This window comes from Neoarius graeffei, chromosome 10, assembly GCF_027579695.1.
Source record: "Neoarius graeffei isolate fNeoGra1 chromosome 10, fNeoGra1.pri, whole genome shotgun sequence".
Classification (NCBI taxonomy): Eukaryota; Metazoa; Chordata; class Actinopteri; order Siluriformes; family Ariidae; genus Neoarius; species Neoarius graeffei.
Genome location: NC_083578.1, coordinates 7832312 through 7847714, shown reverse-complemented (window position 1 = coordinate 7847714; position 15403 = coordinate 7832312). Strand labels below are relative to the sequence as shown.

At 42.3% G+C, this 15403-nt stretch overlaps 1 protein-coding gene across 2 annotated transcripts in view; it reads left to right on the top strand.

Moving 5' to 3' along the window:
* dbnlb (drebrin-like b) overlaps positions 1-15403 on the top strand; it is a 48725-nt gene that overhangs the window by 15292 nt on the left and 18030 nt on the right. For both annotated transcript variants that reach the window (XM_060931190.1, XM_060931189.1), the window contains exons 2-8: positions 3170-3225; positions 4229-4341; positions 4432-4506; positions 6326-6472; positions 12113-12190; positions 12373-12524; positions 12651-12693. In XM_060931190.1, the coding sequence (XP_060787173.1) occupies positions 3170-3225; positions 4229-4341; positions 4432-4506; positions 6326-6472; positions 12113-12190; positions 12373-12524; positions 12651-12693 (664 nt within the window). The remainder of the gene's footprint in view (positions 1-3169; positions 3226-4228; positions 4342-4431; positions 4507-6325; positions 6473-12112; positions 12191-12372; positions 12525-12650; positions 12694-15403) is intronic.

Sequence of the window (15403 nt, the reverse complement as noted above, 5' to 3'; positions counted from 1 at the left end):
CCAGGGCTTTCCACTAAGGCTCATACTAGCCAGCCATGACAAATAAGTAGCCAGCCGGGGGGGGGGGGAGTAAACACAAAAACTCCTGTGCATGCAGTTCCCAGGATTAAATGCATTTTCCACAGACCATTTATTTATTCACTTTACTCGAATACAAAGTAAAATGGCAGTAAATCTTCTTTCTTTTCTTGCGTATTGCATCATGAGGCGTTCCTGGCTTGTAAATCTCTTATTTTCGGTGCATGACACATTCACGCAGCTGAGCATGCTATGAATTAACAATGACAACGGTCTGCAGTGGTGGCTACACAATTACACACTCGGCGAACATTTCTCCATTTGTGTATGAAAATGCACTCCAACCACTCAGTTTGGGTTCATTTACAACCAACGGTGTCTTTTGATGCCAGCACGTAATTGAACGAGAGAAGACTGGTTTACCGGAGACAAAATAAGCGTCATCTCTGCTTCTGTTCCCTCCGACACACTACTGCCTCCGCCGAGTGCGCACACACACACTGTATGTTGGGGCCGCGGATGAGTTACTCTCCCTTGATCAACGAAGTCGGCGGGAATTTGTGGTTATTATCGGTACAAACAGCGCGAATCACAACTTAAATGAGTGCGGTTCAGTTTGACATTATTGTCAGTCCGTTAGATAAACATTTAATTTTATTAAAATAGAAAATTAATACTTCGAGCCTGTGGGCTACAAAAATAATAGTCATTAAAGTAGCCGGCTGGACTTGATTGTGTAGTCGGCTGTATGGCCGGCAGCCGGCGCTTGTAGAAAGCCCTGTCGAATCAGCTCTGCGCATGCGTCGTGCGGCACAAAAAACCGGCAGCCACCATGAAGGAAGGAGATCCTGAATTTTCAAACATTTGCTTAAGTGTGAAATCGCAAAATGGTATTCTAGCGAACAACAAAATAGTAAAGATTCAGAAAAACAAATCATTCAGTGATCATTTTAATAGTGTAATTTCATCCGAACTCGGCCTAACGCTCGATTTAGAACTACAAAAAGTCCGTGTGTCGGACATTTTAAGTACCTTTGTAAAAGTTTTGCAAATGTTGCAGTCAGCATTTAAAATGCTAACTTAAAGTTTTTGTACAAGTTTCAGTTGATTAAACCGTCATATTTTATTAAATGTGTCTGCTTTTGTAATAAAGTACTGAAAGAAAAAGCAAACACAGCATTGCGATTTCTTATCCATCCATCCATCCATATTAAAAAAAAATCCCTCCCGACTGAATAAAAATTTTTTTTTTTTGCTCACCTGGTGGACAGGAAACGGATTTTTTTTTTTTAAGGATGGCCTTACATGGCACATTACTGTAAGTTGGCCTAGCGGTTAGCGTCTCCGCATCTCGATCGGGACATCAAGAGTTCTATTCGTGGTCGGGTCATTCCAAAGACCATCATAAAAATAGTACCCAGTTACTTGGAATGCATGGACCCTTGGTGTACATTGTGTTTTCAAGTACTAGTAATTCATGTTTATGGACAGGTTCTCATTAACGAGACCCGCTGTCTTGTTTTTTGTTTTTTTTTGGATGTTTTTGAAGTTGTTTTTGATTACTAAAGTTATTTTTACTCAACAACAGTGTCTTTTTGTGATTTTTCTATACAAATATTAAAAATATATAAAGTTCTGAACAAGTTAGAGAAAGATTATCAAAATGACCTATTTTTATCCTATATACCCGGCACATTACAATTAATTATGTGTGGCAGCCAAGGGGTTAATGTTAACGTTAGTGCGTTTTTAAACATATGATTTGACTCAGAAACCAGATGGACATGGATGTTTAGCTCTGATGTGCCCTCTAGTGGGCGCCGCTTTTAATCCTCCATAAGTACGTAAGATACGCAAACCACGGGTGCAGATAGAGGGTGGGATTCATCCCACCCAGATTTAAATTCACCTCGTTCGGTCCCCCCCACTTATAGGGAGGAAAAAGCGTCTATGCTGTCTTTCTTTGCATAAGGCAAACCTCACGGAAAAATCAAAAGACTAATTACCATTCGGTTTATTGAGGTGCACAGCAGCACATGCATAGTTGCAACAACTCACATAAAACAAAACAAAGACTGATATTCGGTTGGTTGAGCTGCGCAGACTGCACAGGTTGCGAGCTCGAGCTTGGTTGCTATGGTTACCCACAACAAGTTTGACAGGCATATCGGGGACAGCTCCTCCTAGTTCAGGACCCCAACACGGCATGATGAAGGGTGCCAAACCGAAAAGGCAGAAAACGATTGCATCGTTTTTCAAAAAACATCAAATTTCAAATATCACCTTGCAATTTTTTGGTAGTCTGTTCAAAGTAATGTCGTAGTGAAAGTAAAATCGTACGGAGTAGAGATGCCTTTCTGGTAGCCTCCTTCTTTCGGTGGTAGCCTGTAGATACAGTGCTCAGAAGGCAGTTTTAATGTTTAATCTGGCGTTCCCTGCCATAATTTCAACACATGTTGGGGGTGGGGTTGGTTTGCTGGCAGCTTTGTCCCCCCCCCCCAGTTCAAAAAACGTATCTGCGCCCCTGACGCAAACGAGTTTGTGAACAATGCGGCTTGTGTGGGGCATACGTACTGTACGTAGTGAAAATATATTTGCGCCTCGTGACGGATTTAAGTGGAGCGTTTTAATCGGAAGAAAAGACGAACTCTTATTGGACAACGGGTTTTTAATGTCCTTGTGGGTGGGTGTGGTTTACGTAGGATATCTCTCTCGGACAGTGTGCGCTTTGCCTGTTCCACCTGGACGCGCACGCACTCCGTAAGATTGTTTTGGAGAGCTCTGAAAGGAGCGGAGCTTCTTAACCACCTTCCAGTCACTGAAATGGAAAAACAATTAACGTTTCTTTCGCACCTTGGCTGCTTTTTTTTTTTTTTTTTTTCTTCTGAAGAGAGACGGAGAATGAAACAGCAGGCCAGTCTAGCTGAGGAAACTGATAAAACCAGAACACGGATCTGTAGATATGCGCTTCTATATCAGACACCTGTGCTTCCCCTGTTTCTAAAACCGCCAGCTGTGCACTTTCATTATGAGAGAATGGTGTCTGTTCTGTTCCAAAGGACCGTATTGTGGTTCTCTTTACCAGGAGTGTTTGTGTTGGATCAGATGAGCATTATGCAGAGCTTTTAACTACATTCTGGTTTTCTTCTAGGGCCTTGTTCACCTACGAGGGAAACACCAATGATATCCGGCTGGCTGATAAAGGGGGTGAGTGTTTCTGATCTAGGCATGTGATGATGATGATGATGATGATGATATACACTCTGTACCACAACGTTCTACACAAGCACCATTAGAAATACCTCAGAATAACATCTACGTCCTGTCTGAGGGATGTTTGTTGAGACACTGTTATTTGGATAGTGTTTGCATAGAACCAGAAGTTAAAGAGTTAAATTGTATAGCAGTCGTAAGGATAATGAGATTTAGTCTTCGGATTGGGAACTAATGAGCTGTTTGGCTCATTGTTCTTTACAAGAGCCAGTCCTGCTTTTAAAAAGCTCTATTGTGTGTTCATCAGTAACTGAATCAGTGATTTAACTCAATCAGCGGCTGTAAATCAGTGACTCGATTCAGAGATTTGACTCAAGCAGCGATTCAAACTCAGCAACTGAATCAGTGATTCGACTCGCATTTGACTCAATCAGCAGCTGTAAATCAGCGACTCGACTGAATCAGTGACTCAACTCAGAGATTTGACTCTGTCAACAACTGAATCAGTGATTCGACTCAATCAGCAACTGAAAATCAGTGACTCGATTCAAATTTGACTGTAAATCAGTGATTCAACCCAAATAGGCAACTGAAAATCAGTGAGTCAACTAGGATTTGACAAAATCAACTGAACCAGAAATTCAGCTCAGAATCAACAACTGAAAATCAGTGACTTGACTCAGATTTGACTCAGTCAGCAGTTGTAAATCAGTGATCCGACTCGGATAGGCAACTCAAAATCACCGATTCGACTTGGAGGTTTGACTTAAAATCAGTGATTCAACTTTCAATTGCCGATTTGACTGAAAATCAGCGATTAAAGTCAAAATTTAAAAACTCGACCCGGAGTACGTAGCGTGGTGATTTTGGTCACTTGTGATTTCTGAAGCCATGTTAACGAATCTCATCTTAACTTTTGGGAGAAATTTGAGATGGACACTGTCGAGAAACATCTGGGTTTGGATTTTTAAATTTTCTTGTGTGTTTGTTTGTTTAGAGGGAGGCCTGGAGGAGCTGGTGGAGGAGTTGAACAGTGGGAAGGTGATGTACGCATTCTGCCGGGTCGAAGACCCCAACTCCGGCCTCCCTAAATACGTCCTGATCAACTGGGTGAGTGTTTTTCATTTTTCATACCGCAGTTATAGAAGTGCAGTTCACGTCTACTTCCTGTCTATAACTGTTAGTTTGTTTGTGTTTCAGACTGGCGAGGGTGTGAAAGACGCCAGGAAAGGACTGTGTGCCAACCATGTTAGCTCCATGGCTAATTTTCTGAAGGTGACTCCTCACTCGGCTTCTACACAGATGGGGGTGTGGGTGGAGCCAGCTGTGGGTGGAGCCATGTGCTAATACATAGTCGTCTGATTTGGGTCTAATCTCATTAACAGCCCTCTTATCAGTTTTCAGTGATTTTACTCCTCGGTAAGAATGGAAATAGCGACTCGATGTTGTAGAACGCTGTCGTTTTATTTCTTTCCCGCTTTTTATTTCTAGTCTTTTTTTGGTTTTTGTAACGTGACCTTTTTCTTGTGCGAGTCCCCTTTAACCGGATTCCACGAGAACATTTCAGTGTCCATCAAAAATGCACCACTTGCCGGTGCAATGGTTTTAAATGTCACTGTTTCACAGCTGCATTTATTTTTGAACTCGAGCTTCGTCTTAGTCATTGTGCTTTTTTTTTTTTTTGTAAAATTTTATCTCCTGCACCACTGTTAAAGGCTAAACCAGTATTTTGTGGCCATTTCTGTAGATGTTGAATAGCATGTTCCTGTTTTTAGTTCTCATCCTGAGTTTACAGGAAATATATCTGCTCCTCTCTGACCACAATCACAATAACTACATGGAAACAACACCCCCCCCCCCCACCCCCCCACCCCCACACACACACACACTTAACGCTTTTCTTGATGAATGCAGCACAAAAACATAATGCAGAACTGGAATGTTTCCGGTGAGATGTTTGAATACTTTATAAATGTGAGCGCATGTGCTGTAGGATCCCCTGTTTCCGTTCTAAAGTCTCTCTAAAAGGGGGATCTTTAGGAATCTTCAGACACTTAACTATCCAAAGAATGCACAAGGAACAGTATCTCCTAAGCGTGTAGCCAAACCGAAAAATCTAAGTGTTTACTGACCGATCAACTTGATAAATGAGTTAGAATGGGCAACTCGCCACAAAATGGGCGACATGGCACAATATGGGCGACATGCCTCAAAATGGGCACAAAACAGGCGACGTGCCAAAATATGGGCGACATGCTTCAAAATGGCCAGAAAATGGGCGACTTGCCTCAAAATGGGCAGAAAATGGGCGACATGCCTCAAAATGAGCACAATATGGGCGACGTGCCTCAATATGGGTGACGTGCTTCAAAATGGCCAGAAAATGGGCAACTTGCCAGAAAATGGGCAGAAAATGGGCGACGTGGCACAAAATGGGCGACATGCCTCAAAATGGGCACAATATGGGCGACGTGCCTCAATATGGGCAACGTGCTTCAAAATGGCCAGAAAATGGGCGACGTGGCACAAAATGGGCGACGTGCCTCAAAATAGGCAGAAAATGGGCGACGTGCCTCAAAATGAGCACAATATGGGCGATGTGCCTCAATATGGGCAACGTGCTTCAAAATGGACAGAAAATGGGCAACTCGCCAGAAAATGGGCGACGTGGCACAATATGGGCAACGTGCCTCAAAATGGGCACAATATGGGCGACGTGCTTCAATATGGGCACAATATGGGCGACGTGCTTCAATATGGGTGACGTGCTTCAAAATGGCCACAAAATGGGCGACGTGGCACAAAATGGGCGACGTGGCACAAAATGGGCGACGTGCCTCAATATGGGCGACGTGCTTCAAAATGGCCAGAAAATGGGTGACTTGCCTCAAAATGGGCACAAAATGGGCGCTGTGCCTCAAAATGGGCACTCCAAGGGCTTTAGTTATTTTGACCTGTTGTGTGAAACCAAACTCGCGTTAAATATCTTAGTATTTTAATGTGTATACGAACTTTTGCGTTTAGATGCATGTATAGAATTAGTTTTTAAAAGCTGTAAACTGTTTTGTTTGTTTGTTTTTGTTTGTTTGTTTAGGGAGCACACGTGACTATAAACGCTCGTGCAGAGGAGGACGTGGAACCCGACTCCATCATACAGAAAGTGGCCAAGGCTTCAGGAGCCAATTACAGTTTCCACAAAGAGTCCAACCGCTTCAGAGACATGGGACCTCAGGGGCCTGTGGTGAGTCTCAGTCTCTCTCTTTTTTTTTTTTCTTTCTCCTCTCTTCTTCCTTCTCTCTCTCTGCAGTTATGCTACATGTCAGATCCTGTATTTGACTTTTAGTAACCCCTCAGCCTCCAGTGATCACGGCTGATCCCTGTGTGAATTAAAAAAAAAAAAAGCTCAGGATCGTTGTTGATTATTAAAGTCGTCTGACTCCTGAACGAACGTGAACATGTTCCAGGGGCACAACATATTTTAGTAGTTATTATATGTACAGATGTTGACTTTTCCCTCACCACAACTGGGTTTCAGTTCATCCAGCTTTCAGTAAACGCCATGAAAAATCCCCTGACAGCGTTAAACAGCTGGAGGGAATGAAATGTATAAAATAAAATTTATATTTATGTTTTGAGAATAAAATTCACGTTTTCTCTGGTCACAGTGGCAGCGTGTTTACGTGAAACTCAGCGTCTAGAGAGAGATCCAGAGTGAATACGGAGTGTACTGTAGAAACGACTCTCACTGCTTCTCCTTCACCTCAACTCTCATTCTGTCACCTTCTTCAAACCATTTTGAACGGTGCTGGAGAAGCATTTTGGCATCTGAAGTGAATTCCACCGAGTTGCCTCGGGAGACTTGGCCCTGACGAACAGACAGTAATCTGGGGAGGAGGAGATGATGGAGAGATACGGGGATGCCTGTATAAAGTCGAGTGGCTAAATATGGACAAGCGCCGGATTAAAATGATTCAACTTTTTTTTTTCTCATTGTTAAAAACGAACGTTAACGTGATCATTTCCAATCAGAACCCCAACAGACGATCAGATCTGCAGAACGAGTTCAGCGTTTATCAGCTTACTGCAGGTTTCTGTGATAAGTTAAAGCATATCCAGAATTATTGGCACCCTACACAAAATGAGCGGCGACTCATTTGAGATTCTGTACTGCGTAGGTTTTCCTAAATAATGTAAAATACTGTGTTCAGAATTATTGGCACCCCTGACAATTTATACATTTTAGTCGTTCTGCAGGTCATCCAGAGCTCCTATTAAAGGACTGCGCCAAGCAAGCGATTTCATGCACATTTGCTTTAATCCCCTCAAATTAAATAACTTCCCAGACACAGAACGGCCTGATATTTTGTGAGATATTACAGAAATGAACATGTATCACAATCACCACATTTCAGACAGAACTAAATTTCACTGATTTTATGAAATCAAAAGGCCGTCCAGCTTTAAAGCATCTTTCATATGAAACTAAATCCAGTTAATACAAGTGCTAAAGTGGTCTATAACACCGAGAACATATTAAAGGATGACAGTGTGTTTACACGTGCTTTTTTTTTTTTTTTAAATAAAGGGGTGCCAATAATTTTGCCAACAATGTATCATTTATTTTTCAATAGGAAAAGTGTTGTGGGGTGTGGGTCCCCCCCAAAAAAAAAAAGCCCCAACCAACCTCCTTTGGCTGTATACCCCACCCACTTTTTTAGGGGGTGGGGTTATCACACTGAAATCATTTACACTTTCATCTTGGATTGCATGAGATGTAAATATTGGGTTAAATCATAGTACATGACTTTTTAGATGATTTAATAATAATAATAATAATAAACAACAATAGGGGTGTTCACATGGCAACTTTTACTCCGGTGTTGCACCGGGGCTGCCCCGGTAGAGCGTTCACACGGTACAAAGTTATACCGGTGTTGCCCCTGAAAGCTGCTTAAACCGGTGCAAATCTAACCCTGCTCGGGAGGTGGTTTAAGAAATTTACTCCGGAGTAAATGCTAGTTTGCGGGCAACACCGATATAAAATGGGACGTCTGAACGCTACAGGGGTAGACTTGCTACGCGTGAGGAGAGTTGATTACATACGGGCATTGCATATGTGTCTTCATCCACGTTGTTTTCCCGGCGCTTGGTGATGCCATGACAACCGTCCACATGGCCATGATTTGTTGCCGAATGAATTGTAGAATGCATTGTTTTCGTGCTCTCTTGTACTTGCGCAACCTTTCCTTTCTCTCTTTTACCCTTTTTACGATGTCTGATAGACCACAATGTAGAAAGTTTGTCTGGAGAAGTATAAACCATGGTTTTTTGATATATCAATCACAAACAAGGTGGGGAAAAGGAAGTACATTTTCACGCATGCGCATATTTCATTTCCGCATTATTACTATCGTATAGCACGGTCGCAAAAACTGCCGTGTGAACGCAAGTGGGGCTGCACCGGTGCTAACACGCTTCTCTCTAGTAAGCAGGTTTGTGACGTGTGAACGCTCCACAAAATTTACACCGGTGTAAGATATATCGCAACAAAATACATCGGTGCAGCATCGATGCAAATATGTGCCGTGTGAACACCCCTATAATCAGAGATGAGAATGAAAAATATTTAAAAAGTCTGAAAAAACCAGGGCGGGGCCCATGGCCTGGGGGGGCGGGGCCCAGGGGTTCCAGGGGCTAATGATTTTTGGCTATTTTTTATTTATTTTTTTTTTTTTACCCCAAAACCATTAATTTTATCAGCAAAAAGTTGCAATGTATTTGTAAATAAATTCCCCTTCTTGGTGGACTACCAGGTGAAAATGATTAATATGGTACAAGAGACTTGTTTTTAATCAATTCACATTTGATGATTTCAAAAAATCAATGCACTTTTTAATATAAACGAGCTCTACAGTATTACATTTCTGCATTTTTGCTATTCGTATCTTTGAATACTCTAATCCTTTACAATGAAGTGCAAACCAGAAAAAAGTTCTCTCATAATTCTCTGAAGCTTTCTTCTGATGTTATCATGGTAGCAGGAGGTCTCGCATATTAAGCAGGCAACATTCAACATCACTCATCACTTCCCTTTCAACTGTTGTGTGTACGAACTAGGTTTTATCTGGACAGGATGTTGTGTAATGTAATGCATATACCATACGGTCAATTTGAAGATCGAGATGGTGATTTTGAGTTAAAGAACAGGCGTGTACAATGGGCATTACAAATTGGAAACATTTTTTTTAAATCAAAAACTATAAGTTCATCTCGGCCTAAAAAAATGTGGGCAGACGCTCCCGCGCGGCACATCCCAGCAATTCCCCCCCCATGAAATGAGCAATAAGTAGTTGAGTTATACACGGTATCATACCTAAAATTTTATCAGAAATATAGATATGATACTATGATTCTCCCCAACATGCTACATTAGACAAGCTAACCTCATTTATAAAAAGATACACACTTACTGTATATATGACGTGTATTTGATATATATGATGTATATTCATTAGGGCTGTAACGATACACCCAACTCACGATTCGATTCGTATCGCGATTTTTGACCCACGATTCGATACGCCCACGATTTTTTTAAAAATGTTTTTTTAAAGTAGTAAACTTGACTTATTAACATTTACTTACTTACATTAACTATTTAATAACAAATAATTCAGACCACTGCAGAGAATGAGTAATATGTATGCAAAAATGAACAAATGTATATCCAAAGATTGTTTTATTTCTCAAAATAATACTGTTGAGCCGGAAGCTGTTTTTTTCGGTTCTGAAAAAGTCATTTTTCCAAATCGTGTAAATCCGTTAAGATTTTTTTTTTGGCGGGGGTGGCTCTCTCACTGTCTCACTCTCATAGGGCCAATGATTTTCTGTGATCGCGGAAAACAGCTGGAAATTACGGAATTTTTATGGTGAAACATTGCTCGCGTGTCAAAATGTAACTGCCGCAGAAGGCTTCCGCCCAAGCAGACATGCCTTCAGTGTTGCCAGATATTGCTAACGTTTTCCACCCCAAAATATGTTCAAAACCAGCCAAAAAGCACCTAAACCCGCCCAATCTGGCAACACTGCATGCCTTTCCGGTCAAGTGATTGTGATTGGCTTGTGGCACACCTAGCCAGCCAATGAGCTGCTTGTTTACAGATTCGCTCCCCGCGTCGCAACCAGAATGGCGACCGCTTAAAAGAAATGAATGCTCTGCCAGTGGCGAGTGTGGACGTTGCGTGACTCGCAGAAGATTGTCGCAGGTCGGCAAAAAAACGACTTACTAATAGATATTAAAAAAAAAGTAATTTAAGTAAGTTTAAAATGTAATTTAAATAAAAAGTAAAGTATTCATAAATTGAAGTTTGGAAGCGCCTCTGTTTTTGGGCTGAGGAGAAGTTTGAAAGGGTGTACCTTTCTTGCCTTCTTGTATCGCGATACGGATCGTGGCTCTGCGTATCGCGATTTCGATACACATATTGTTACAGCCCTAATATTCATACATTGTTACTTTACGGAAATCTTCAATAAGTTTGGTCTTTTCATGCCAGCCTGTTGTAGACCTATAATACACATGAACTGACACTCCTCACCTCAACATGTCCTTTACAATCATTTAAGCCACCATGGGCAATGCTGAAACCACTGCTGCAAACAGTACATCGCGCGAAACTGTCATTATTTTCTACCCTTATTAGACAGGGAGATTCTTTTGTGTAATCTGAGCTGAAGTGGGTTTTGTACTTTCGTTTTTTGGGGCGCGCGCTCTCTCTCTGCGATGCCGGTCGGTCCTCGAGAAAAGGGATAAAAGCCCGCCCACACTGAAAGCTGATTGGCTTATTTTGCTGAGTAACCCAATCAGGATGCTCTTTGTCTGGTATGCGCTACATGAACAGGCACACAGGCAGTGTTGCCACATTGGGTGGTTTTAAGTGCATTTTGGCGGGTTTTGAACATATTTTGGGATGGAAAACGTCAGCAATATCTGGCAACACTGCACACAGTCTCCCTCGCGCGCGCACATTCTAAGATGCGTGATGCAGACCTTAATGTTGCGTGCGCACGCTCTTGCTCGCTTCTATCAATATGCAGGAGACTCCCGGAAGTTCTGGGAGACTTGGGATGTCTGCGTTATAAGGTGACCACAGATCGTTAATCATACCCCCCCCCCCGAAAATTTCTCAACGGATTTACATCGATCTCAAAAACGATCATTTTGGTCTGAAAAAGTCGGAAATCCGCCGATCGGCGGAAAATTCTCGTCCCTGTATAATGGACACCTTTTCAGGGATAATTCATTTTCTCTTAAAGGGTACCAATATTATTGGATTGGATTATCTTTATTGTCCCCAAGGGGCAACTTGGCAATTTCTGGATCAGTTTTTAGTTTTGGAATGTTCATTAGTTTTTCAGGATTTTTTTTTTTTTCCAAAGTTTAGTTTTCTGTGTGCCTAAGTAGTTTATTTTTATTTTGAGGAATTGACTAGTTTTGTTTTTATTTGGTTTTAATTTTTTTCAGGTGTTGCGTAGGGTTAATTTTTTTCTTCTTCTTTGGAATTTTACGGCAGCTGGCGTGACATTACTGCCACCTTCAGGAACTGGTCTGTTACTGTCTTGAGGAGGAAAATGAAGAGAGCTGATTTTTACCTGCAATTCTATTTAATTTTAGTTTGTTTTGCATTGTTCATTGCAATTATTATTTAGTTTTGTTTTTTTGTTTTTTTTTAAACCAGTCCTTTTTACTTTAGTTTTGTCTTAGGTTTCGTTAACTACATTAACCATGTTGTGGAGTTAGCTCCCTTGTATAGCCGTGTATACGTGTGAGACTGGATTTATGAGTCGTATTTAAATTACTGCTAAAATTGTTTGGTTCTTGCAGGGTTCTGTGTATCAGAAGACCAATGCAATGTCCGAAATCAAGAGAACCAACAAGGATAACTTCTGGGCACAGGCGGAGGTAGGAAAAAAAATAATAATAAAGTGTAGTGTAGAGGACACCACTATTTCCTGAAGTTTATGATTTATTTCCTGTAAACTTTCCATTTGATTTCTATTTAATAAGATTTGAGCTCCTCGGCACTCAGTGATGCTTTAACACGCATCCCTTCTTGACACTTTTTGCATTCGTACTTCTCTCAGAAAGATGAGGAGAAGCGCCGGCAGGAGGAGAAGAAGAAGGTGGAGGAGGAGCGGCAGCAGCTGGAGAAGGAGAGGAAAGATCGGGAGGTGAAGGAGGCTGCGCTGAGGGAGAAGGCGGCCAGAGAGAGGGCCTCGCAGATCGACGAGCAGAGGTGAGACACACTGTATGGACAACACACTGTGTGTGCATGTGCTCATTCCAGCACCATTGATACTGATTGTGTTGTACTAGCAGGTGTGTGTGTGTGTGTGTAATGATAGTTGTGTTTGTGTTTCAGGAGGTACCAAGAGCAGCTCGAGAGTCAGCAGAGGAAACAGCAGGTAATCAAGACGTGTGCGTGTGTGTGTTAATCTCTTATCTCAGTGCCTCAGATAACGCGAGCCGTACTCGATGCTGTAACTCGAGTACCTGTGTTGATTTTTGGTTCCCCTTCTTGTCCAGGCACTAAAAGAGCGGCGTAGCGATGTGTGGGCGGAGCTATAATTATTTCCAGAATGACTAAAACGACTTTTCTTCCTCAGTCTGCTAAAAATTTCCAAAATACACCAAATGTTTTGTTGATCTTTTCCATTTCTTCTTAACGATCTGTAGAAATCTTCTACAGATCCATCTTCAAGTTGCAACAATTCCCAGATGTCTTCCTGTTCCTTAAACGCGCTCACGACATTGGGGTGTCCTGCTCTTCGAGCGTACGCAGTGCACAATAACGCCTCGTAGAACTCTGTTTGAGACACAGCCACGCCCCGTATTTCTCATATTAAAGAAAATCTCCTCATTTTTGAGAAGGTTTACCCTCATTACTATTCACCCTGAACCTCCAGAGAAGCTCCTCCCACTTTTCCTGATACGGATGGTCCTGGATTGGGATTGGCTGCCGTGACGCGTGTCTGGTGCTGTAAGCAGAGATGCCTACTAGTACGGATTGGCCGTATTTTGGACGGAAAAGTTATGTAAATACGATGTTACGGCAAACAGTGTTATTCTGTACGGAATTAGTATAAAGTCTTAAAAAATTCCAGTGAGGAGTTTTTAAATGTCCAAGCGACTTTAGCACTATTCGCACGGGATTAGTATTACCTGTGAACCTATAGTAATTTGTAAATTCCCACCCAACCTCTGTGTTAAATCCCTTGCATTCGCACGGGATAAGCAAAGTCCGTAATTTACTCAATTTACAGACATCACGACCGGATATGTCGTAACATCCTGTACTTCAGAAACACCCATTCAGTCATGTCCCGCCCTCCCGCCACAGTGGCCGAATCCCATTTCACCCCTTGGACCAACCCCTTGGCCCTTCCCCTCCATTTTGCGCGTTCACGTGAAGGGGTAGGGGTATCCCAATCCCAGTTAACGCGGAGGGGTAGGGGAAGGGGTAGGGCTTCTGTACCCCTCCAAACGGAGATTTTCCTGGAGCTGACTCCGAACGAAGGGGTTTGAGTGATTTCCCACAATGCCATGCGGATTTTAGCGAGATTTCATGCGGATTTCAGAAAGATGGCGGTTCCCGCGGCGAAAGATTGTCATAAATGTATTTTCTCCATTATTTACGTGTTTTAAGTTGTTATCCAGAGGAAACACGCCGCTTGATTCGCTTTCGAGCTGAGAATGAGCAGCGATTTCTGAAATCCAAGCTGCTGCTAAAAAGCTTTGGGAGTGAGTATTGTTTTCGGTTGCTTGACTGCGTACGTTTTGTTCTGTTATTCTCGCTTTTATTGTTTACATGAGTGTTCTGACACCTCATTCTGTCGGATGTGGTGCACGAAGCGCCAAAGATATCCCATTCAGTGGTGTTAGCTAACAAATCACACCCTGCCAGCAGAGATTTCTGGTTCTGCCTCTGACTGTAGCGGCTGGTCGCAGCCAATGACGCATTTGGTCGCGTTTTGCTAACGTAAACGCTGACGGAGGTACGCGATGACGTATGCGATCGTTGAAGGGCTATCCCAATACGTAGGGGTTGAATTTCAAGCCCTATCCCTTGTAGCTCAGTTTCAAGGGGAAGGGGAAGGGGGAGGGGTAGAAATTAGAATTGGGATTGGGCCAGTTAAAGACAACTGACAAATCAGAAACACCCATTCAGTCATGTCCCGCCCTCCCGCTGCCACTCGGCGAAAGAAAGTGTAGACACAGGCTTTTTAGCTTACAAATTACTATTCTGTTTTTTTTTAATTATTATTAGAAGGCACATGGAGTTTAGTCCTGCCTTGGCCAGTGCATTCTGAAAGTATGTTTCGGTCTGTAGCCAACAATGCATGTTATTGCAGATCATATCTCTCCACACAAACTAAAGGCGCAGATGCCGACTTTTTCACGGCTTTTTCATGGACTGTAACGGCATTTGCTTATGTAGTAATTTTAATACAGAATTTACTCTGATGAAATTATTCAGACACTCCAACGCCCCCCCCAAAAAAAATCGGATCTGCACGAGCCGTGAAAAAGGCGCACCGTTTGCATCCCTGTTTAAACTCGTAGGTTAACCGACTTTAACCGGCTAATGAGGCTCGGTGGTCAGTCAAGATTTTTTTTAGTTTTCGCCATCCCTAGTCCATGGAGGATATGGCCTGGCTATAGCTATGAAATATTAAAAATGTTCCTTACTGAAAGCAGCCACACAAGTCATCCAGGTCAAAAATCTCCGAGCTCTCCTCTTGGATTTCTTGCTGTTTTTGGGAAGCGGATTCCATGTAGTGTGGTATGGGGCACGACTACCACTTGCCCCTAAAACAGTACTCATGAAAATTTCAACCGTAGCCTCCATTAGCCTACTCACAGTAACCGGAAAAGATATAAAACGCGCGCAATTACAATAACAAACACGGACATGCGTATTCGCGCGGGACTAGTATTGTCACTGGACGTCTGTGTTTGACAAAATATAGTAGGTAATTTGCAGCGGAATTATTACTTTACAAATTACAGACATGGCGCATTCGCACGGGACTAACATCTCAGACATTCTCTGCAATTATTACAAATCGCCAGAGGTTCACAGGTAATACTAATCCCGTGCGAATAGGGCTTTTT